The sequence below is a fragment of the Podarcis erhardii genome (genome assembly GCF_964252035.2).
Source record: "Podarcis erhardii genome assembly, chromosome: 7".
NCBI lineage: Eukaryota > Metazoa > Chordata > Lepidosauria > Squamata > Lacertidae > Podarcis > Podarcis erhardii.
The window spans coordinates 54,039,782-54,062,857 of record NC_138511.1 but is presented as its reverse complement, the minus strand read 5'-3'; the positions used below and the strand labels follow the sequence as shown (position 1 = coordinate 54,062,857).

The 23,076-nt window shown below is 40.7% G+C and overlaps 1 protein-coding gene across 1 annotated transcript in view; it reads left to right on the top strand.

The window, feature by feature from the left end:
* AMFR (autocrine motility factor receptor) overlaps window positions 1-23,076 on the top strand; it is a 28,051-nt gene that overhangs the window by 750 nt on the left and 4,225 nt on the right. The window contains exons 2-12 of the mRNA XM_081871847.1: window positions 7,752-7,844; window positions 9,028-9,192; window positions 9,886-10,038; window positions 11,353-11,393; window positions 13,099-13,231; window positions 14,188-14,321; window positions 15,566-15,676; window positions 17,973-18,163; window positions 18,902-19,005; window positions 19,534-19,668; window positions 21,057-21,140. Coding sequence (XP_081727973.1) covers window positions 7,752-7,844; window positions 9,028-9,192; window positions 9,886-10,038; window positions 11,353-11,393; window positions 13,099-13,231; window positions 14,188-14,321; window positions 15,566-15,676; window positions 17,973-18,163; window positions 18,902-19,005; window positions 19,534-19,668; window positions 21,057-21,140 — 1,344 coding nt within the window. The remainder of the gene's footprint in view (window positions 1-7,751; window positions 7,845-9,027; window positions 9,193-9,885; window positions 10,039-11,352; window positions 11,394-13,098; window positions 13,232-14,187; window positions 14,322-15,565; window positions 15,677-17,972; window positions 18,164-18,901; window positions 19,006-19,533; window positions 19,669-21,056; window positions 21,141-23,076) is intronic.

The window sequence follows — 23,076 nt, the reverse complement described above, 5'->3', positions numbered from 1 at the left end:
GTGAAATTAATGGGTGCAGGGTTGTGCGACTAGGCCCACTGAAATCGCTAACACTTAAGCATGTCTGAGTCTGGATCCAGCCCCACTGGTGAGTTTGTTTGTTTTTTTACGGAAGAGAAGGTGCCTGCAGGAGAGGAGGGTATTGTGGGGAGTGATCACCTGATGTTTGGAGGGAGTAGGACAGCGGCCAGCAAACTTTTCCAGCAGGGGGCTGGTCCACTGTCCCTCAGACCTTGTGGGGGGCCGGACTATATACATATATATTTTTTTGGGGGGGGGGGAAATGAACGACTTCCTATGCCCCACAAATAACCCAGAGATGCATTTTAAATAAAAGGACACATTCTACTCATGTAAAAACACACTGATTCCCGGACCATCCATGGACTGGATTTAGAAGGTGATTGGGCCAGATCTAGCCCCCGGGCCTTAGTTTGTCTACCCATGGAGTAGGGTGTATCTCCCATCTTATTCCCCATAGATACCCTTCACAGCAGTAATTCCCTGGCCAATATGCTCCTCCCTCTCAAAGAGGGCCCAAGAAATGTGGTCCTTGTGGGGTGGGCCAGAGGGTTGGGTCTTGCAAGGTGTAGCGACATAGTGGGACACACTGGTGAAAATATTAGGAAAGAGGATATAGATTTCTCTTTCCCCCACGTTATGGGATGTGTGTGTTGTAGGGGATGTTCAAGGTAGCATCAGGGTGATGAGAGTAACTCTGCATGGCATGGTGTGGGTATAATGACAGGGAATAGGGTATGTATGCCTAAGGATCAATGCAGGGATTACATGTGCTTGTTTGGGGAAGAGGGTGCTAGTCACCCACTGCTCCCTGACATTCTGTTCCTATTTGCACATCTGAGTAGGTGGGGGGAGCATTTTTTGGCAGAGTGATAAAGCTGGCAGAAGGAGAAGGCATCTGAAAGGCAAATGTAAAGATCGTTAAGGGTCAAAAAGTGTGGGGACAGAGTAGCAGATTAGGGAGTACTAAGGGTTACTCATTGTCCCTAAGTAAATATTTAGTGGGAAAAAGTAGTTGCTGGAAGTGGTTTTGATTCTTTAAGGAGTAGCTAGGGAAGCGAGGGATGCTGGCCTAGGAGTTTTGAGGATACATGATAGACAGCACCTAGAAGAATAAGGGGGCAGTGTAGTAACTAGAACGTGATGGTGCTAATGAAGAGAGTTCATTTAGTGTTGATTCCAACATTGTCTGGTTGCCTTGTATTCTCTTTCTTGCCTTGTTCTGAAGGGGTATCCCTAATTTCAAAGCATCTTGACTCCATAGTTGTCTGGTTCAGGGGATTTGCAAGGTACTTCAGGACTTTAATTTTATTTCGGCTATTTGTGAGTTGATTTTCAGTACCAAGTCCTCACAAAATGACAGAGAGAAAGAAATACAATAGAACCTCAGGCAGAATATGAAGCATTGAGATGATGCAGACAAATAGATGTATTGGAGATACCAAAATTCTCTTAAGGAAAGGCAGTAGTAAAAATATAAGTTGATCGCTTTCCTGAATGTCAGAACTTAAGGGGCCAAAGCAAATATTAAGTCGAAGACAGTTCTCCAACTACAGAACCCTATTGAAAAGATCCTGTGTCGTGTGCTCAGCACCCTAATTGATTTCCTGCCCAGAGTGGCTGGGGCAACCTAGGGCTCAGCTAGACTGGAAAAGAAAAAGTGATTTATATGCATTGTAAAAGCAAGATGAGCGCCACAACCCCAGAGTTGGTCATGACTGGACCTAATGGTCAGGGGTCCCTTTACCTTTTACTATGTGCCATATAACGTACCACCAGATGGCAAGCTGGAGTCTCATTTTTCTCTAAGTGTTTTCCCTGTTTAAATTTACAACACTTTAAACTGAAACGCTTCTTTGATGTGTCTAGATCCAGCCCCACTCAGTTGGGCAGCTAATAATAATAATAATAATTTCACTAACACACAACAAGGAGGACCTCAGACACAGTTCTTAAATTTACTGGTAGGGTCATATGAGAGCAGGCTTCATTTTAGATGATACAGTCTTGAACCATTTAGGACTTTGCAGGTTAAACCATTTAGGAATTAATAATTTTATTATTTATACCTCGCCCATCTAGTTGGGTTTCCCCAGCCACTCTAGGTGGCTTACAGCATATCTAAAAACACAATAAAAACGTCAAGCATAAAAATTTCCTGATACAGGGTTGCTTTCAGATGTCTTCTAAAAGTTGTGTAATTCTTTATCTTCTTGACATCTGAAGGGAGGATGTTCCACAGGGAGGAATTGGGTCCAGACATTGATGATGATGATGCCATAGAATGTTAATCAGCTAGAGGCCTGGTTATAGAGAAATGTTTTTGCCTGGCTCCTAAAGATATGTAATGAAGGCATCAGGTGATTTTTGCTAGGGAGAGCATTCCACAAATGAGGAGCCACCGCAGAAAAAGCCCATTCTTGTGTTGCTACCCTCCAGACCTCTTGTGGAGGAAGCACACAAGGGCCTAAGATGATGATTGCAGGGTCCAAGTTGGTTCATATGGGGATAGATGGTTCTTGAGGTAATGTGGTCTTGAGCCATTTAAGTCTTTATAGGTCAGAAGCAGCACTTTGAATTGGGTCCGGAAACTGATTGGCAGCCAGTGCAGTCAGGCCAGGATTGGCGTTACTGTATATGCTCAAACCAACTTGCCCCAGTGAGCAACCTGGCTGCTGAATTCTGCACCAGCTGAATTTTCCTGTCTTCTGAGGCAACCTTACATATAACATGTTGCAGTAATCTAAGTTAGAGGTTAGCAGAGCATAGATACCAGACCTGAGGCTATCCCTGTTCATATAAGGATGCAGTTGGGCTCCCAGCCAAAGCTTATTGAAGACACTCTGCACTATTGAGGATACCTGACCACCAGGCTATGTACCCACTCCTTCAGAGGGATTGTAACCCCATCATGAGCATGCAACCTCCCTTCCATCCAATCTAGGGAACCACCCACTAACAGTTAGTTAGTGTTACCTGGATTGAGCTTCAGTTTGTTGGCTCTCATCCATTTCATTACTGAGACAAGGCAACAGTCCAGCACATCCATTGCCACACTTGTAAATCTAAAGGTGAAGTAATGCTGTGTCACCAGCATATTGCTGATGACATACTTCAAAACTCTGGATAACCCCATTCAGTGCTTTCATGTAGAAACCACTGAGTGGGGATTAAACAGCACAGGGGATAAAATAGAGCCCCAAATTGAATGCTTTACAGGGCCTCCCCAAGTATCACCCTCTGGAAATAATAATCCAAGTTGAACTGGAACTACTGCAAAACAGTTCCACCCAGCCTTAAATCGGAAAGCTGTTTTAGAAGACTGTCACGGTCATTGTTATCAGCCAAGAGGAGCAAGGGTCCAGAGTGCAAGTGGTTGCCCTGACCGATTCAAGCATTTTGTCCACATCCTTGAGCCTTACTAACCGAAACACATCCAACACTAGGACTAGACAGTGCTCTGGACATTCCTTGAGATTCATCTGATGTAACAGCAGAGTCAAGATCCCAGTGGATGCAAGTGATTTTATCCTCAAATGCTTTGCAAACAAGTCACAGCAAGCTACTGTCAGTTCTCCCACCTCATTTGGACCAGACTGTAAGGGGCCCCACACACCTGCAAAAGCTCTGCCAGATGGCACATTGAAGATGCAATGGAGGCAGCAAAGTCTGCTTCAGGAGGCAGCAGCAGCTGCATAAAATGACTTTGGCCCCTGAGTCATAGGTCATAGAGTTTTGTCCTACTCAGTGCTTCCTAGATCTCCCCAGCATAATCTCCCACAGCTCTTACACAAGTTCAGTGTTGGCAATTTGTGACACAGGAAATATATCTTAAGTACACCTCAGGCATGGTGTACTTATATATGAGCAGGCTAGTTCCTTGGTGTCAATGAAGTGATCTGCCTTCCAGAACATTCTCTGGCCAGTTTTAAACTTGTAGAGCAAGGTCATTGCCTTGGGGTTGTTGTTAATGCTTATGCAACCTGATCAGTGGCCTCAGTCCTATTGCTACAGGCTAAGATTATGCTTGAGCTATGTATTTCATGTTTGCCCAGAGTGTGTGGAGAAATACACAAGGGTTACTTAGATTTTGCTGTCTGCATTCTGAAGCTAACATTCAAAAGTTGTACACCTCAGTTCTCATCTGCTTTACCTGATTTTGTAAGCGAAATAAGACAGCGTACTCGATGCATTTGATAATTGCCTATAAAATCTCATGCCAAAACAGCAGGTAGAGTTCAGTTCAGTTAGAGTTCAATTCTGTACATCAGAGGTGGAGAACCTCATGCCTGGGGTCTGAATGTGGTCCTCCAGGCCACTCTGCCTGGCCCTTGGGACTTTCTCTATGCCACACACCCACCAGGTCTACTCTGCAGCATTCTCAAGTGATTTTTCCTTTCTGGAATGTGTCTTTGAACTGTGATAATGCCACTTCCTTGTCTGGATAGAGAGAGAAGTGTGTGTGTGTGTGTGTGTGTGTGTGTGTGTGTACGTGTACACACACACACACACACACACACACACACACACAATTCTAACATTTGCAGAATTCTGTCTTTAATGGCCTTGCTGTACAAAGTTAAGAGTTGCATCTATTGCTTTTGCTTAGGCTCCAGTGTCCATTTGTGGTGTCAGGGCAGGATCTGGGACCAGAAATCTAGGGCCACAATATGTAGCAAGACTGGCTGATCACATTTGAAGTAATACACGTTACCATCTAAGAGGAGGGGGCCTATGACCATTAGGTTCAGGGTCTAACCCAGGCTTCCTCAATCTCGGTCCTTCAGATGTTTTTGGCCTACAACTCCCATGATCCCTACTCCCATGATCCCTAGCTAGCAGGACCAGTGGTCCTGGAAGGTGGGAATTGCAGTCTCAAAACATCTGGAGGGCCAAGGTGGATGAATTTAACCTCATCACTGCCCCTGTCTAGTAACAAAACATTCTGACTTTGCCTTGGTTAGGACTAAAGACCCATTCACATTGTATAGCTATTTCAGTCTGATTATTTTTGTGCTGTAATGTTCACTGAATTGAAATTACACACTTGACCCAGAATATCACTTAACTGATAAAGAGATAGAGCACTTCAGTTATTTCAGTTTTTGAAAGAGAGTTTGTAAGCCTTGAATATCCTGCACTTCATAAATTTATTTATTTATAAAATATTTATATACTGCTATGTAATTAAAATAATCATAGTGGTTTACAGCAATAAAACACAAAATCATATTTTAAAAACTGTATAAGCAAGTTAAAAAGACATTAATCATTGTGGAGAGGCAAGCTTGCACATGAGTCTTTTGGGGGTATTTCAGATGCAAGATGTATTATCCCGGGGAGGTGACTTAGTCTTGTTAGTCTTCAATATTTTTCAGCAGAGTTCTATGAACACCTGAAATTCCAGGTGCATTTGGCCAGCCTTCAACAGTGGCATGTATTCTTGCACAGCAGGAGCCACGTGTGACCATTGTCTGATATTTGAACAGTGGTGATTCTGTAAACGATTGCTAATTGAAGACATTAATCACTCACCAGGATTACCCGCATCCTTACAATTGTGTCATTCAAACTCTTTCCTTTCTCACAGCCTCTGGAGAAGTCTGCAGTGTTCAGTGAGATTTTCATCACTTATTTATTTCTCATCACTTGTTTATAACTGTGAGCTGCCCCAGCATTAACAGTATCAAGAGTCTTTTAAGAAAAAGTTATAGCAAAAATGTTTTTCTTTTTCTCACCATTTACTTTCAATACTATAACTCCTAAACATTTTTCAGTGTTTATGAATAGTCATAAATATGAATTGTGACATAAATAACAATAGTAGGATAACTTTGACAAAGATATCTCAACGTCTACTATGTCTTGCAAAGGGAGTCTTGTGTTTCATCTTTGCAATAAAAATTGGTCATGGTGTAACATTATGACAAACCAGGGTTGCTGAATTTTTGTGGTTTCTTTTGCACAGGCAGAAATCTGCACACAGCCTGATTGCTCCCATTTGCTCCTCCACTGGCAAAGCCAACCAATAAGCTGTAATTGAGCTTGGCTTCCCATGAAAGTCAAACTCCCCAGGATCATGGTTTATTTCTTAAAAACAAGCCAGGACAGCAAACCATGGTTGGAGGTCAGCTAGTGACCCTGGTTTGTTAGGGAGCCACAGACCACAATCCCTAGTTAGATGTCATGGGAAGCAGAACTTAAATGCAGCTTTCTGACTTGTTTCTCCTGCTCACGCCAGAAGCAACTGGCCATTGTGCATGAGAACACATGATTAGTTGGCAACACTGGTTATAATAATGCACGAATGCAGTCAGTGAGCAAGGGTCAAACTGCAGATGGATGAGAGAGTTGGAGCCTTTCCTCTGTTTGCTGCATTACCCCATGAACCGCCCCCCCCCCCCCGAGACTGACTGAGAAAGCTGTAGGCTGTTGTAAAATCTTGTTTAATTGATGTAAAATCTTGTTTAATTCTGCTATTACGAATGAAGCAGTAAACTTAGTTATATACAAATCTTGCTGGTAAGTGTGACTGTATTTTTAAATGTAGAAATTTGGTTGCACAATTTTTAAGAAACGTAGCTCTTCGCTTTCAGAATTCGGCATTTTGGAAATGCATTGTACTATTGTTCACATTGCGCTATCTGGGTTACAAACCACAGCCTCAAGGTCTGTTCAGCTGGGAACGTTGAGCAGCATTCATTTTCATTTAAAAAGGCAAAGGCAAACTGGCTCAGCCACATTTTTATGTTGTTTGGTTCATGCTCTTATTCAACTTATTAAACAATATACAGTGGTACCTTGTGTTACGGACAGGATCCGTTCTGGAGGCCCGTCCGTAATGTGAAATGCCGGCAACTCAAAGCGCTGTGTCTATGCAGGCGCGTGGCGTGATTTGGTACTTCTGCACAGGCACAAAGTGCGATTTAGTGCTTCTGCGCGGGCACGAGCAGCAAAACCTGGGAGTAACCCGTTCTGGTACTTATGGGTTGCCGTGGGACGTAACGCGAAAAGATGCAACACGAAGCGGACGGAACAGGGTGTATGACTGTATGGAATTTTAAACTGGGGGAAGTATTGTTTTTGTTTGTTACCGTGTTATATATTTTTATATTGTAAACAACCTTGCGATTTGTTGAAATGAATTGTAGTACAGTGGTACCTCGGGTTACATATGCTTCAGGTTACATACGCTTCAGGTTACAGATTCCGCTAACCCAGAAATAGTGCTTCAGGTTAAGAACTTTGCTTCAGGATGAGAACAGAAATGGTGCTCTGGCGGCACGGCAGCAGCAGGAGGCCCCATTAGCTAAAGTGGTGCTTCAGGTTAAGAACAGTTTCAGGTTAAGTACGGACCTCCAGAACGAATTAAGTATTTAACCTGCGGTACCACTGTATACAAATATTTGTATAAACAAAACAAAATAACATAGGTTTCTGGAGGTATTTTCTTGTATCCTAGAATGGCCTCTTTTCCAGGGAACTTCCAACGTACGTAGCCTTTAATATTACCTGCTTAGGAGGGAGAGAACCTAATAACCACCATTTTACACCGCTAAACACTTGAAGGAGGCAAAGGCTAATCACAGCTGGGAGAAATATGGTTCTTGATCAGTTGGGCAAATTGGCCAGGGGGTTCCAAACCAGTGAGTTTTAATGGAAGAGAATTCATGTTGAGACTCAAGACAGGATGGGCATAACATATAAATATATTTTATTTTTTGTTCCAGGTACTGGTGAATACGGCTTGCTGTATTTTGATGCTGATTGCTAAACTAATACAGGGTGTTGTGTTTGGTCCCCTCCGTGTTAGTGAAAGACAGGTAAGAAAGGCCTGTAGGTCTTGCTGGTGGGTAGACTTAACAAAAAACTTTGTGATAGGTGGATTTGTGATTTTCATTTTTCATCTGGGAATATTTAACTTCCAGGCATATGTTCGTACGTAACCTTCATCCTTATTCACTATATATAGAAAATAAAGTCTTGCTTACAGGTATATCTTGATCTGACCATGGTATGCAGATCAATTCAGGTTATTATAGATAGTACAGAGATTCAAAACGTGGGCTGTGTTGCTTAGAGGGGTACTGGCTCAGCTCCAAAGTTGAGAGGCCTTTGATTATACTAGATTAGAGAACAGATGGGGAATCTGTGGCTCTCCAGATGTTGTGGCTCTCCAAATGTTGTTGCACTAGAGCTCTCACCATCCCTGACCACTATCCACACTGGTTGGGACTGATAGGAGTTGTAATCTAAGAACATCTGGAGGCCCACAGGCTCACCATCCTTGTATTAGGAATTGCTGCTGAGATATTTTGATGAAGGATGGTATATAAATATATATATATATTTAAAAATAATGTTAATAGAGGAAGAAGAGTTATGCTTATGTACTCTAAAATGAATTCTGGGTTTGAAAATGAAACCTAAGAGACTTTGGCCACCCTCATTAAGCCATAGACTAGATTTTTCAAGCAGCCTAACAAGCAACAACATCCTGATTACAGAGGAAAACACCCAATTTCTCAATAGTTCTTGAACTTGCAGCATGTACATGTGCAATCCGAGTAGCAATACGTACCCTTGTGGGGTTTGTGTAGACCAGGTTTTTGACTGATTTTTAAAATAATCCACCATTTTTGTAGTATCCTCCAGAATTTGTAGCTTACAACTATCATTATCTGTGACCACTGGCCAAGCTATCTGGGGTTGATGGGAGTTGTAGTCCACACAATCTGCAAGGCAATACTTTGACTAACCCTGTCTTAAGAGTATAGCCTGCACCATATTTTTCTATCTCTTACTTGCTAGTAAGGACCTCTTGCATTTTAAAGAATCAATGGCTTCGAGGGTTAGATGACAACGCTCCACATCTAAGGTAGATTCTTAGCTAAGAATGTGGGGATAACCTCTCAGCATAATAACTTTAACAGCTGTTTTCTTGTGTGTGACAGTAGCTCCATTCTTGAAGAATTCTTTTTAACTACATGTACAAATCTCTTTCAGCATCTCAAGGATAAATTTTGGAACTTCATCTTCTACAAGTTCATCTTTATTTTTGGTGTACTAAATGTTCAGACGGTGGAAGAAGTGGTCATGTGGTGCCTTTGGTTCTCCGGGCTCGTGTTTCTGCATCTTATGGTTCAGCTCTGCAAAGATAGGTTTGAATATGTAAGTTTTGGCTGGTGATTTGAAATTGAGGATGATGATTCTTTTATACTGGAGTGTATGTCTTAACCGCTGAGCCTAGGGCTTGCTGATCGGAAGGTTGGCGGTTCGAATCCCCACGATGGGGTGAGCTCCCGTTGCTCGGTCCCTGCTCCTGCCAACCTAGCAGTACGAAAGCACGTCAAAGTGCAAGTAGATAAATAGGCAGAAAGGTAAACGGCATTTCCGTGCGCTGCTCTGGTTTGCCAGAAGCGGCTTAGTCATGCTGGCCACATACCCGGAAGCTGTACGCCGGCTCCCTCGGCCAGTAAAGCGAGATGAGCGCCGCAACCCCAGAGTTGGCCACGACTGGACCTAATGGTCAGGGGTCCCTTTACCTTTATGTATTCTCTTGCCAAAGAAATCTAAAGTTGATACGTAGATTAAATGATGGAAATCAGTTTGAGTTGTTTATTTTTGCTTGAGCTTGTTGATCACCTCAGCTTGTCGATCTATGGTAAAGAACAAATAAATACTGGAAGGCTTTTCAGCATATACCTCCTGTTCAAGTTGCGCTTGAGAGTTCAGTCTATGTGCCAGTTTTCTGTGCTTTTTTTCAAGTTCTTTAAAATGCTTTGGCTCTGCAGGAATTCATTGTGCTTTGGAAGTAAATAGGCGCAACTGATGTTTTCCAATGCCTTCATTTGTATATTTCAGCTCTCCTTTTCACCCACCACACCAATGAACAGCCACATCAGAGTCCTGACCCTGCTAGTAGCTATGCTTCTTTCCTGCTGTGGATTAGCAGTTGTGTGTGGTATTATTGGCTATACCCATGGAATGCACACATTATCTTTCATGGCAGCAGAGGTGAGATTTCTTGTTAGTGTGAGATTAATGTGCTCAACTTTTTCTGGTTAGCCTTGTTTTATTTGTGCAACCTTGTTTGTGTATGCTCTAATTCTCTAGCAGAATATATCAGAATTTATTTTTGATTCATAGAGTATCCACTGAATAGGGCTTACTGCATTTTTATGCTCAAGAGTATGAATATTTTTTGCAGAAAGCAGTGTGAGCAGTTAACATTCTGTTGTCTGGGCTTAGGAAAACTCAAGCCACTATATGAAAAATTGGTAAATGTAGCCTTTTTGAAATAATTGCCATCTGTATTAAGTGCTAATACTCTTAAGGGTTCTAAAATATATTTTAATTCAGGATGATTTACAGCATTCATTCATAACTGAGTTTGTAAGCCCTTTGATCTCCAGGAGTCCCCTAAACTAAATGAGTATAAGAGAAGGAAAGGAAAGAGAAAAATCTAAATTAAATGAATAACCAGTTGTATAGAAAAGGAAATAATGGTTGCAAGAGCAATCTTCTACAAGCTAGTGCCTTCCAGGTGTTTTGGACTACAACTCCCATCAGTCTCAACCATCATAACCAATGGAATTATGCTTATTTGAACATACAGTAGCACCTGCAAATGCTCTCCTCCCATAACTTGTGAGGAGGCAAGTTGCCCAATAATGCCTGTAGTAGCAGTTTTGGTGAGCAGAGGAAGAATTACTGAAAAAAGACACCAGACAATGTTTTTAAAATAAAAATTTAATTAATTAACAACACCACCACCACCAGAGTTGGACCAAATTCAGCCATCAAGGACATCTCTTTTTATACGTGGCTTATTATTTTCTTATTTCCTTATAAAACAAGCTACTACTTGTGGCTCTGACCTTTTAAAAAATAAATGGAAATCTGAAAGAAATATAATCCTCTTATGTCTTATGACAAATGATTATATCAATTTTCACTTCCATCTCTAACCATTCTTAAGCTTGTTCCGTAGAACAATGAGAACCATTTGCAAGAAGCTCCCTTCCTGCTCTGATCAGTCTTCCAAGGGGGAGAGCTTACAGACCTTCTATTGTATGGTACCATTCTGTTCCCTTCTGAAGGAGCCTTTCTAATTCCTGGAGCTTATTCCTTCCCATTTTGGGCATATGAAGGAAGATAGCATAGACTTGTTAGCAAAAGTTTAATATTGAAATTTAAGAAGCACATTTTGTCCTGTCTGTCTGGAAAATCAGTTTTCTTGTTTTTCTAGTTCTCTGCCTCAGGTTTCTAGTTCTCTTATCAGGTTTCAAACAATTCCAGTGAATTGTTTCCTCTTTTTGTTCCCTACAGTCCCTACTTGTTACTGTGAGAACTGTGCATGTGATTTTACGGTAAGTAAGAGATTGGGGTTTAGGTAGGTAACAAAGGGCATGTGTTTGATTTCACATACAAAGCATGTTTGTTGTGAGGAGCATGCTTCAGTTGTCAAACTGTTCTTCCTTTTCTGTTTTTTATTTACCCATGCAATTATTTTCAATAAATTATTGAAGGGGATTGGGCAACCTTTGGCCCTCCAGAAGTAGCTGGACTTCAACTCCCAGCATTCCTGACCCTTGACCCTACTGACTGGGGCTGATGGGAGTTGGAGGCCAATATCTGGGTTACCTCTGAAGTGCAGGATGGTATGATTTGTTTTATGTAAAAAGTATAGAATAAAACATTAGTATATTAAAATATAATGGTGTTATTCTGAAACTTTGGGTTAAATTATAGTATTTAAAAAGGCATGCAGTAGGACTAGGATGTACAGATTGATCAACACCAAGGGCCACATCAGAATGACTATCATGAGATAGAACAGATCTGATTTTCATATTAAACTTAAAAAAAAAAAAATAGTACTCTCTTCTTCTAATGGTATAGTGAGTGCTTCAGTCTGGCTGGTGCACCTGTTCTTATATTCTTACTTATTCAGCAAATGAGTTAAATGAGTCAGTCATAAGAAGATGTCTGATTTTATCAACATTAAAGTTGAAAAATATAATGCACTTGAGTCCTTCCCCGCCTCCTTTAACATCTTAGATTGTTTGCCTCAATATTTTCTATTTTTTCTTTGTAACTTTAAGGACTTCAGACTTCTGTAGAAAAAATATGCAGTTAAATCAGAGTAGTTTATGGAATTTATATAGGTTCCTTTGATCAGATCTCTGGTGCAGTATGTGTTTTGGAGGCTAATTTTTTTCCAAATGGATATTTTTAATTTAAACGAAAGTGTTAAAGTTTAGATTCATATTTTAAAACTGTCAATAAGTGCCAGGGTTTAAAATCAAATCTGAATCAAAATGTTTAATATAAACATGTTATCTATTCACTCATAATCTCTTCCATCTTAATATGAGTTAAATATATATATATATGGAAAAGACAGTATCAGGAATGGTGGGCTGGCATTACACACATGATACAGTGGATTCATGTATATCTTCTTGTGTGATCTGTAAATATTTACTTAGATTGTTAGCCACAATTATTTTATTAAATTTGTATATTGCCCATCATCAAAGATCACAACATAAAAATACAAAATGAGAACATAGATACATAATAAAAACAAAAACAAACCAATAACCCCACTTCAACAAGCACATCTGAAAGGCCATAGATTGTTTAATCAACCAAAGGCCTAGTTATAGAGAAACGTCGTCTCCTGGTGCCTAATGATATGTATTGAAGGCACCTGGCGAGTCTCCTGGGGAGAGTATTTCACAAGTGGGGAGCCACTGCAGAAAAGGCCTGTTCTCCTGTTGCCACCTTCCAGACCAGGATTGGTGTAATATACTGCGCATTATTTTCCTCAAATAAGGACACTCAGGTCTCTGAGCTTTGACTCCACCTGCCTTTGTCATTCCTATCCTGGCCAAGTAAGGGGAGAGGGGAGAATAGAGCCCACATGATGTATAACCCTTCTTTACAGATGTGTTTTAGGTGAGTAGGTATGTACTAGTTTGTGTTAAGAATGAGTCTTTAATGTTGGTATTTCTAAAACTGGCAAAATGCTTTTCAAATAATACAGTGTTCACTCCTTCCCTCACTTAGGTATGTCATTCATCTCTGGGATCTCAACCATGAAGGTACCTGGGAAAGCAAGGGAACGTACGTTTATTACACAGACTTCATCATGGAGCTAATGCTTTTGTCCCTGGATCTAATGCATCACATTCACATGCTGGTATGCATTGTTAACTGATAAATCATGGCCTATATAGAATGGGAATAATATAGAACTGGCTTTTATAGAAGTGTTTAAAAACACCCTTATTGTTACTATTTATGGCTTGTTACGTCCTGCATCCTTAAGCCATACTAAAGAAGGGTTGTGAGCATGTGGGGAGAGAACTGGGGGAGAGAACTTCAGCTTTGATTGCTATTTTTGCTGCAGTATTTCCTGCTGTAGAAGAGAAGAGCCACTTTCTCTTCTGGACTCTCTGATTGTGGCACCTGCTGTGGTTAAAACAGCAAGCGTAGCTCTATTTATGGATAACACTGCTGCTTTTCAAAATTAAAAGTTTTCCCAAAGTGACATACAATTGATATCATAAAACATTTAGTGGCAGCCCACCTTGTTATAGCCCAGAGATGGAAATAGGGTTCAAATTTTACAATCAATAACTGGCTCAAAAATACTTTCTTTGTAAACTGCGGGGGCCTGCAGTGGCCATAATCTTTATTTGGGCCTACCTTTAAAACCAGCCTGAAACATGGGACCCATTTTTACCTTCTATCTAAATGGCCCCATGTGTCACTTTCAGCCCTACAATTCTGTGTTTCTGTGCTGTTGTCACTCTAGTTAGGTCTTTCTCCTCCTTCCTTACTATGGGCGGGGGGTGAGAAGTTTGTTGCTGTTTGGAAGCCCAAACTAAGCAACACTCTGAATGAGAACTCCACAAGCAGCTTGTTTCTAGTAAATTCAGAAAGAGTGCTGTGGCAGCTTTTAGGATGTGGCTGCATTGGGACTTCAAAGAGAGAGCCATATGCACAGCAGGCTAATTTCTGGCATTGTCTTTTTATTGCCTGGTGTGTTACCATGCCATTCATGCCATTCTCTTCTTTCTCTCCCTGTCCACCCACACCTTCACTTATGTGCTGCTGGATTACTTAATGCTCTTTTAAACATTTGTTTGGAAGCTGTTTGGCAATATCTGGTTGTCGATGGCCAGCCTGGTGATCTTTATGCAGCTGCGTTACCTGTTTCATGAGGTTCAGCGCAGACTTCGTCGCCACAAGAACTATCTCCGTGTGGTTGGAAATATGGAAGCGAGGTAAGCAAGTTCCTCTAACTGCGCAAGACTAGGAGAGACTCCGGTCTCACAGTGTTCTCTTTTAGGGTTGTACCCAGTGTTAGTCATGCTCAGAGCAAATGCATTGAAACATGACTAACTTAGGCCCATTAATTTCAGTAGGTCTGTTCCGAGTAAAACTTAGTTGGAGACAACCCTTAATTTCCTTGCCATCTGACTGTTACAAAACTGGTTTGCGAGGAGTAAACTTGCTGATCTTCACAGTTCCAGTGATGATATGGTAATTTATTACTTATACCACGCCTAACTGACTGGGTTGCCCCAGCCACTCTGGGCAGCTTCCAGCATAATAAAAGCACAGCAGAATGTCAAACATTAAAAATCTTCCCAATACAGGGCTGCCTTCAGATGTCTTCAGAAAGTTGTGTAGTTGATAACGAGGATAGGCTTATTATTATTATTTTTCCTTATCAGTGTTTCTTTCAAGGCTGTCACCTTGGATGATTAATTTCACGAGTCTTAATTGTTTTCAAATCAATTGGGTGGTGGCAGAGTGGGAGCCTGAAGCTCCTTGGGGTCTGTTGTAATGATCAGCTATGGCCTGGTGTTATTTCTGAAGAGGCCCTTGGTGAACTAGCTGAGCAGGTACCAGTATTTTAATTCTCCCAGTTCCACCATAAATAGGCACTGAAAAGGCATCCTCTTTGAGTCGCAGCTGGATATCTTTGCTCAGATGGCATTTTGGTCTAGCTAGATACCGTAAAGAGCCATATGCTGATGGTGGTGTGACCATTATTGGCTGTCTCTTCGTGCCAGACCCAGGTCATCAAACCGTCACCTGCCTTGAACCACCATTGGCAGGACTGTCAGCAGAAGCAATGTTCTATGCTTATGATAATATCTTATTCTCTTGTTAATTATGCTGTTTTAAATGCACATTTTATATTTAACTTCCTTTAGCAATTTCTACTTATGAAACATTAAAGATAATTATTTTTGTTAACTTTGCTGTGTTAAATGTGCATTTTGTAGTTGCCCTCCTTTTATTTTGAAATCTTTATGATAATACGTTAGTTTCCAGTTAATTGCATTGCTTTGAATGTATACTTTTTACAGTATTTGACTTTCTTCAGTAATGTTTTATCTGAGGTTTTAACGTCTTGTAAACCGCTGTGAGATTTTTTCTTTATAAAGTGGTTTAGAAATACTATTATTATTATTATTATTATTATCAATCATAACCATAATCTTCACTTCTCTTCTAGGTTTGCGGTGGCAACACCTGAAGAGCTGGCAACCAACAATGACGACTGTGCCATCTGCTGGGATTCCATGCAAGCTGCACGTAAACTCCCTTGTGGGCATCTTTTCCATAAGTACGCACCTGGGGAGCAAACCAGGGTAGAACAAGTAGTGTGCTCTAATTGTCTGAAGTTAATGGTTGAATCTCACTAGACACTCATTTTGTCATTTTCATCTTTTCTTTTTTTAAAGAAAACCAATTCAACACTATATATACTGGTTTTCCTTGTTAAAAGTCATGGAGGATTTGCCTGTCCTGTTCTGGCTGCACCCAGTGTAGACTGTGACATAGGAATGTAGTCTTCTAACAGAATTCGCGGGACAGAATTTTTATATACTTATCCAGGACTGCAAAAATTTGTTTAATGTACAGAAGCCAACACTGATAGTGCAATCTTCTCAGTACTTTAAAAAAATGCACATTTTCCCCCTCTACATCTTACATAGTACAAGTGGTCTCCAGTGTGGCACATCTCCAGTGCCTAAATACTTGCAGCCCAGATTTTCAACATTGTCAATAACTTCAGGTCGGAGATACAGTTTTAAAGACTCTGGAAGGTTGCGCATAGTCCATCCTACCTTGTAACCCTCACAAGGTGGTTTACAGCAGTCGACCGATGTAGCGGCTCAGCCACACTTGATAACAAAGCCAGCAAATTAATGATTAAAACCTTACCTGACCTCATATCAGATCATTCTATGTCTGCAAATAAGGAGAGAGAGCATGTTGCTTGATTTGGTATTCATGAAATATTGGGATTTCAAAAGGGCTTAACATTCTGTTGGTTATCAGACCTGTGCACCATTTCATGCAATCTATTCCCACCCATCCCCCAGTACATTTGGATGCGGGAATAACTCTATTTACCAAGGACATACACACACCCTTCTGGTTTACAGTGCAATCCTAACTTTGTCTGCTCAGGAGTAATTTCTATTGCATTAGATGGGTCTTACCTCCAGGTCAGTGTAGTTAGGACTGCAGTATTAGATTTTTAAAAACTGATTTATTAGCCACATTCATGAAGGATAGTGGTTCTTGGCCAGGTTCTGCTGAATGCCTCTTGCTGAAGTCGCAAACTTAATGGCAGGCTCTTGCCATCATACCTTGCTGGTGGGCTTTGTGGAAGCCTTTGTCTGGCCACTCTTGGAGGCAGGTTGCTGGACTGGGTAAATATTGAGTCTTATCCAACAGGACTTGTCTTATCCAATATATGAAGTATTCCTTGATAGGTGTGTCATTTGGGTTGGCATCTTTTGGCAGTTGCTTCTACTTATGTCATCAGTAACAAACTGGAGGAGAATAGAAACCAGGGACCAGTTTGTTGCCATTCATTACAAGCTGTGTCAAAGGTATTTGTCAACGTTTCAAGGAGCCTCTAATAAGATAATTAGCCACTACCAGCAGACACATCTACTCCTCTGAGAAACTTGAGCCACACCCCTTCAGAGCTGCTTTTCCACATACCTGAAATGGTAGCATTGCTTTTCTACGAAGCCAGCTTATGCTTCGAAGTATTGGGTTCTAGTATAATGAAACTAGTGATTTTGGTTGCCTTAAGTCACAATATGCCTTGAGAGTGGGCTAGCATGCTGGTTATAATATGAGAAAAATGCTAGTTAACCCTTTTCCTTATCCATGGGAGCACACACATTTTGGCCTTGGTTACTCCTATTTTGAGAGAATGTGGTAGGTAGCATATGTTGGCTACAATGCATAGTGCATAGGAGTCTAGAATAACCTATTAAACAATTATTTGCATTGTAGGTGGCAAGTCAAATTTAAGACTTATTAATGGGAAACAACTAGTGCAGCAATAAGTCTCAAAAACAACTACCCCAAAAGGTTGCACCACCTTAAGTTTGTTGGTTTTCCAGGGGTACCATAATAATTATACTTATAATTATGTTTAGCCTGGAGGAGACTGAAAGGTGATATTATGGCCACCAAATATCTAAAGGGCTGAATCATGGAAGAGGGATCAAGCTTGTTTTCTCCTGCTCCAGACGGCAGGACCTGAACCCAATGGCTTCAAGTTACAAGAAAGGAGATTCTGTTTCAACATCAGGAAGAACTTTCTGAGGGTAAAAGCCGTTCAGCAATGGAACGGACTCCCTCGGAAGGTGGTGGACCCTCCTCTCACTGGAGGTTTTTGAGCAGAGGTCAGGTGGCCATCTGTCAGGGGTGCTTTAGCTGTGATTCCTGCATTGCAGGGAGTTGGACTAGATGACCCTTGGGGTCTCTGCCAATTCTACAATTCTATGACTCTATTCTAAATTACTGCATATTCTTTTTCTTCTTCTGAGAGCTGATGAACATTCTATAACTTCTTCCCAAGAAATTTACTTAAACCTCTCATTTATTGGTAGCTCATGCCTGCGCTCCTGGCTTGAACAAGACACTTCCTGCCCTACCTGTAGAATGTCCCTCAATATCACTGACAATCACCGTGCCAGGGAAGATCACCAAAGGGAGAACCTGGATGAAAATTTGGCTCCTGTGGCAGTAGCTGAAGGCAGACCTCACCTGAACCAACACAATCACTTCTTCCACTTTGATGGTTGGTTTATTTGCCTTTTACTAGTTGACTTGGGCAGAACATCTTTGTAATTGTAGGATTCTTTTCTTTTCTTTTTTTGAGAATCCATACCTTCCCCCATGAGTAGATGAAACCTAGATGAAATAGTCCCTGTGTGCAGCGGGAACAGGCTTTTGGGTTTCTTTCAGGATAATTGTTTTCTGTTCCATGGATGGGAAGGATGGGTCACAGATGCGGGGAAGAGTTAATCCTTCCCTGTACACTGTCGCCCCTGCTGGAAATACTCTCATACTTCACCTTAAAAAAAAAAAAAAAAAGCCATAGATTGGCTCCAGTAGCAGGCTTCTTGAAATCTGCCTTACTGTGATGAGGAGGAGTAAGAGTTAGAAACTGTCTCTGTGTGAGAGAGATAGAGTGATTTAATGAACAAGTTTGAAGCACAAGCCAGCTCTGTGTGCTGGGCACCTGAAATGTTGCCAAGAACACTCACTCTATCCCTGTAGTACTTTCAAAAGTTTGATTTTTATACTATGTGCAGATTATGTTTAATCATATATAACAGTGGCTTTTCAAGAAAGGAAAATAAAGGGGAGGAGAGAATTGATAAGAGCATCTAAAATGCTTATGACATGTATTGAACCTTGTAATAATAATTCAGAACTGAGGAATCATTAAAAATATAGACAGAACCGTAGACGATTGGGGTAATTACTCAAAAGCACATTTCACACGCCTTGAATGTTGCTTTCTCTTTTCCAGGTTCTCGCATCGCTAGCTGGCTGCCCAGCTTCTCAGTGGAGGTGATGCATACCACCAGTATTCTTGGTATTGCTCAAGCAAGCAACTCTCAGCTCAATGCCATGGTAATTCCTATTACTGTTTTGCACACTGCTCTGTTTATTCATTTATATGCCACCACCAGTGTATGTGTTGCTTTAGAGAGTAAGTGCAAAAAAAAAGTTCCAGTTCCAAGGAACATAAAAACAAAACTTCAACAGTGTGGTGGTGAAGACAAGGAAAGGAAGAGAAAAAGGTAACTAGGGATGAAAATGAGCAAATGCAGTTACATGTACTTCAGACCCATTTTCATTGAGAATGGAGAACTAAGTGTTAAGTCAAAGACGTTGCGGAAGAAGTGAGTTTTGAAGAGAGATTTGAAAAAAGAAGCACACACTGTTTCAAACATACACTGTCTGTCTTAATAAACTGTGATTAGATCAGTGAACATGAATGGAATGAAACCACCATTCTGGATTCTTTTGTGCTCTAGTAGCAAAAGCCTGACCTTTTGAGATTTTAAAGGCTTTGGTTTACTTTAAAGTTTTATAAGGTATTTAGTGTGCCACAGTTGGGTCCCCAGATGGTAACAGTGGATACATTTTCCTTTTTAGGCACATCAGATTCAGGAGATGTTTCCTCAGGTTCCTTACCACCTAATTCTGCAGGATCTGCAGATGACGCGTTCTGTAGAAATAACAACGGACAACATTTTAGAGGGGCGTATTCAAGTGCCTTTCCCAACACAGGTTGGTCAAACGTTACTGAGGCAATCGGCATATTTCCAGTAGCAATCCATCAGCAGCAAACCTGCTGTGTTTATTTTGCAACATTAACAGTGTGAAATGGTTATCCTGATGTTTAAGGTTTTTTTAATGTGTGCGTTATGTTTAAGTCAATGTTACGTCAAGTAATATTGATCTATGTACTTAATGATCATGAAAATTGAAAAAATGATTTTATATAGCTTTTGCTACATTGTAAAATATGAACAAAGAGGTCTATCGTAGCCAAAAAGGCCCCCAGAAATTCTTGTGGTACTTCAAAGACTAACAAGCTTATGTCACAACTTTATAAGGTGCCACCAGAAAAGTCTTGGTTTTGTTTTTAAGTTTACTTTGTCTAGTTTTCAAATTTCTGTCAGTAACAACAAGGAATGGATAAAAAAAGCCCAATTATTCTTTTGTCTACCGTGAAATTGTTTATATGGCAGCCTCTGCATATTGGTTACATTTGGGGTTTGCATGTTGGTAATTATTTTGTCCCTGAGGATGAATGGATAAAAATGCACCTCTGTATGTTCTGTACTCGAGTTGTGATCTTTTTGTCATTTCATTAACTCATCAATCTTAAATGACCACAGCTTTTCTGTAGCACTTTTAATATGCAGAGTTCTTCTCAAACCCATATGCAAGTCAAAAGCCCTGCAAAAAGTAGCTTGCTCCCATTTCATGCATGAGATCACAGTTTTTAAGGAATCAGATATTGATGTGCTGTCAAAGATAGACAGGTGAAGCCTAGTTGCTAGATTGCTGCAGGATAGTCTGTTGAAAATAAGATGATTTTATGGATTGGTCTATTTTCGTTTTATTGATAGGATTTTAAATGAAGTGTAGTTATTACTAGTAGGCTTTTGTGTCTTTATTTTATTTTTATTATGGCATTTATTACCTGCAATTCACCATAAGGTCCCAGGGTTGGCTACAAGAACATAATCATACAATTAAAAGCAGGAAAAGCAGCTTACACAATGATAAAAATAAGTAGTTAAATTATTAATTCATTTGGTATTTGTAATTTATTTTTTAAAGTAGATAAACACAACAATACATATAGAGCATTACAGAATTCATGGACAAGACCACAAATCTTACAAATGTTGAGGTTACATTGTCCCATTAGTGTTTCATAAATGTGTGTATTAAATCATATTTATTTCACCCTATTTGAGTTTTATGCTGCATTTTTAATTTCAGCATATGGCTGAAAGAGGCTTGCACAGTAAACCCCTGTGACAGCTAGGTTTTGAACATGGGTACACCAATTTGCCCTGCAGCATAAAATCTTTAGAAAGATTGTTTGTGGGGGTTTTCTTTTCAGTTCATATCAGTTTTGTCAGTTTTATTTATGCTTACAGCGTTCAGATAGCATCAGACCTGCATTGAACAGTCCCCTGGAAAGACACAACACTGATCAGGAGGACACAGAAGAGGTTACTCAGGTAAACTTGGCAAAGGGAAAAAAAAAGGTGCATCATAAGAGGGAAATTTGATAGTTAAATTTCCCCAACCTTGGCACGAAGTCCTCACAAGAACTCCTGGTAGATATACTTCTGTAGCTTTGTCACTAGTGCATTTGGAGACTTCATTGCAAAGAACTTCTGTCTTAAAGGTGCAAGTAGGTTGCCATTTGTAAGCATAATTGTTCTGGGTCTGACTGTGGAGTCTTACTTGCATTTCTCTTGTGTTTTGATGGGGAAGGGATCTGGAGAAAAGGGAATAGTGCTTTTTGTAATTCAAAGGCCTCGAGCAGTTAAGTCAGGGTTAGGCAATGTGGTGCCTTCAGATGTAGTTGAACTGCAATTCTCCTGCTCCCCATCCAGCATGGTCAGTGCTAACGAATGATGGAAACTGTAGTCCAGCAATATCTGGAGGGCGCTGCATTGGCTATTCCTGAGTTAAGCTAATGGCTATTAAAGGGGATACATGGAGGTCTTTGTTCCTCAAGTGGTGGTCTACTGACCATAAGGAGGATTTGAGCTTCTCCAGCTTTTGTCTTTCCCTCATTTATTTTTGAAAAAAAATATTAATAATTTAGTACAAAAGTTTAAAAGGACACAGAAGGAAGTTATACCTAAGAAAGTCATGATACTTGTGCAACACCTTATGCTTGTACAGTGGGATTTACCCCTTTCCCCGGAGTGTCTTAAATAGTAAGATGTAGATTAGTTTTAACATAGGGAAGACATAAGGACAAGACTGTTTTGGAACATATTGTTCCAGTCCATTACAGATACTTGTAAGTAAATGTGTGTGTGTTTGTAGTTCAATGCAATTCCTCATAAAGTAAAATGATTTTTACCCAAGTGTTACTGGCCAGAGACCCTTAAATCCTTCTGGTTTCTCTTGCTTTTTCCCATAGGACAATATACATATGTAGTGGCCATAAGTAACTCCCGATCAATGTTAACAGTCCTTTTCAGAAAACCTTCCACATCATCATAATGTAACCATAATATCAGATGTCCTGTTATCATCTATTAGTCCAGTTGTTTCTAGAAAAAGTCTATGTGGAGGGAGAAGTGTTCTTTTTCTTCTTTAGTAGTTTATGCTTTTGTTTTCAGTGTGCATTCTTCACAGTATTATTCAAAATAACATGTGTGAAAGGATAACTGTCTCTGCCTGGCTGTCACCTGAATCTCTACCCCAAATGTGCTAAAGAATAGTGCCTTCATTTATTCCCTTCCACACATTCATAAATGGGGACAGGGAGCGCAGGACTGCACTTTTTGGCCCCATCTTGATTGCTCTCCTGGTTCTGCCACCCCAACTCAACCTCCACATATTCATCAGATATCTCCCTTCAACGCCTCCTGTCAGACATGCAACAGTCTGGATAGCAGAGCCAGCCAAGGTAGCGATGATGTGGGTAATTTGTTTACGTGTGTCTGGCCTTGGAAAACCCATGTTCCAGCACAGAAAAGAATTGGCTTTGACCTGGAGTCTTTGGTTGTGGGTGTAGGCCAGAGCTTTCTAGACTTTTCACACTGGTGACACACTTTTTAGACATGCATCATTTTGCGACACAGTAATTCAGTTTTACTAGCAAGCTGGAGGTTAAACTAACCCCTTTCTAGCCCCGGGAGGAGTGCGGGGAGTGTTTGCGCGACACACCTGCAAATGGCAGCCAGCACACTAATGTGTTGTGACACACAGTTTGGAAAGCTCTGGTGTAGGCCTTCCTGGTTTCATCTGTGTTAATGCATGCTTACCCTTCCACATGTTGTACATGATGCTTCTCTTTTTCTTGCTGCTTCTTGTGTAACAGGAGTTAGTTAATAGGAAAATATTTTGTGTGTTGCTGAAGTTAGTCTTTGGCCAACTGAATAGCTGCCTCCATTGTAGGATTGAGGGACAATGAGCCATGGGCATGAGAAG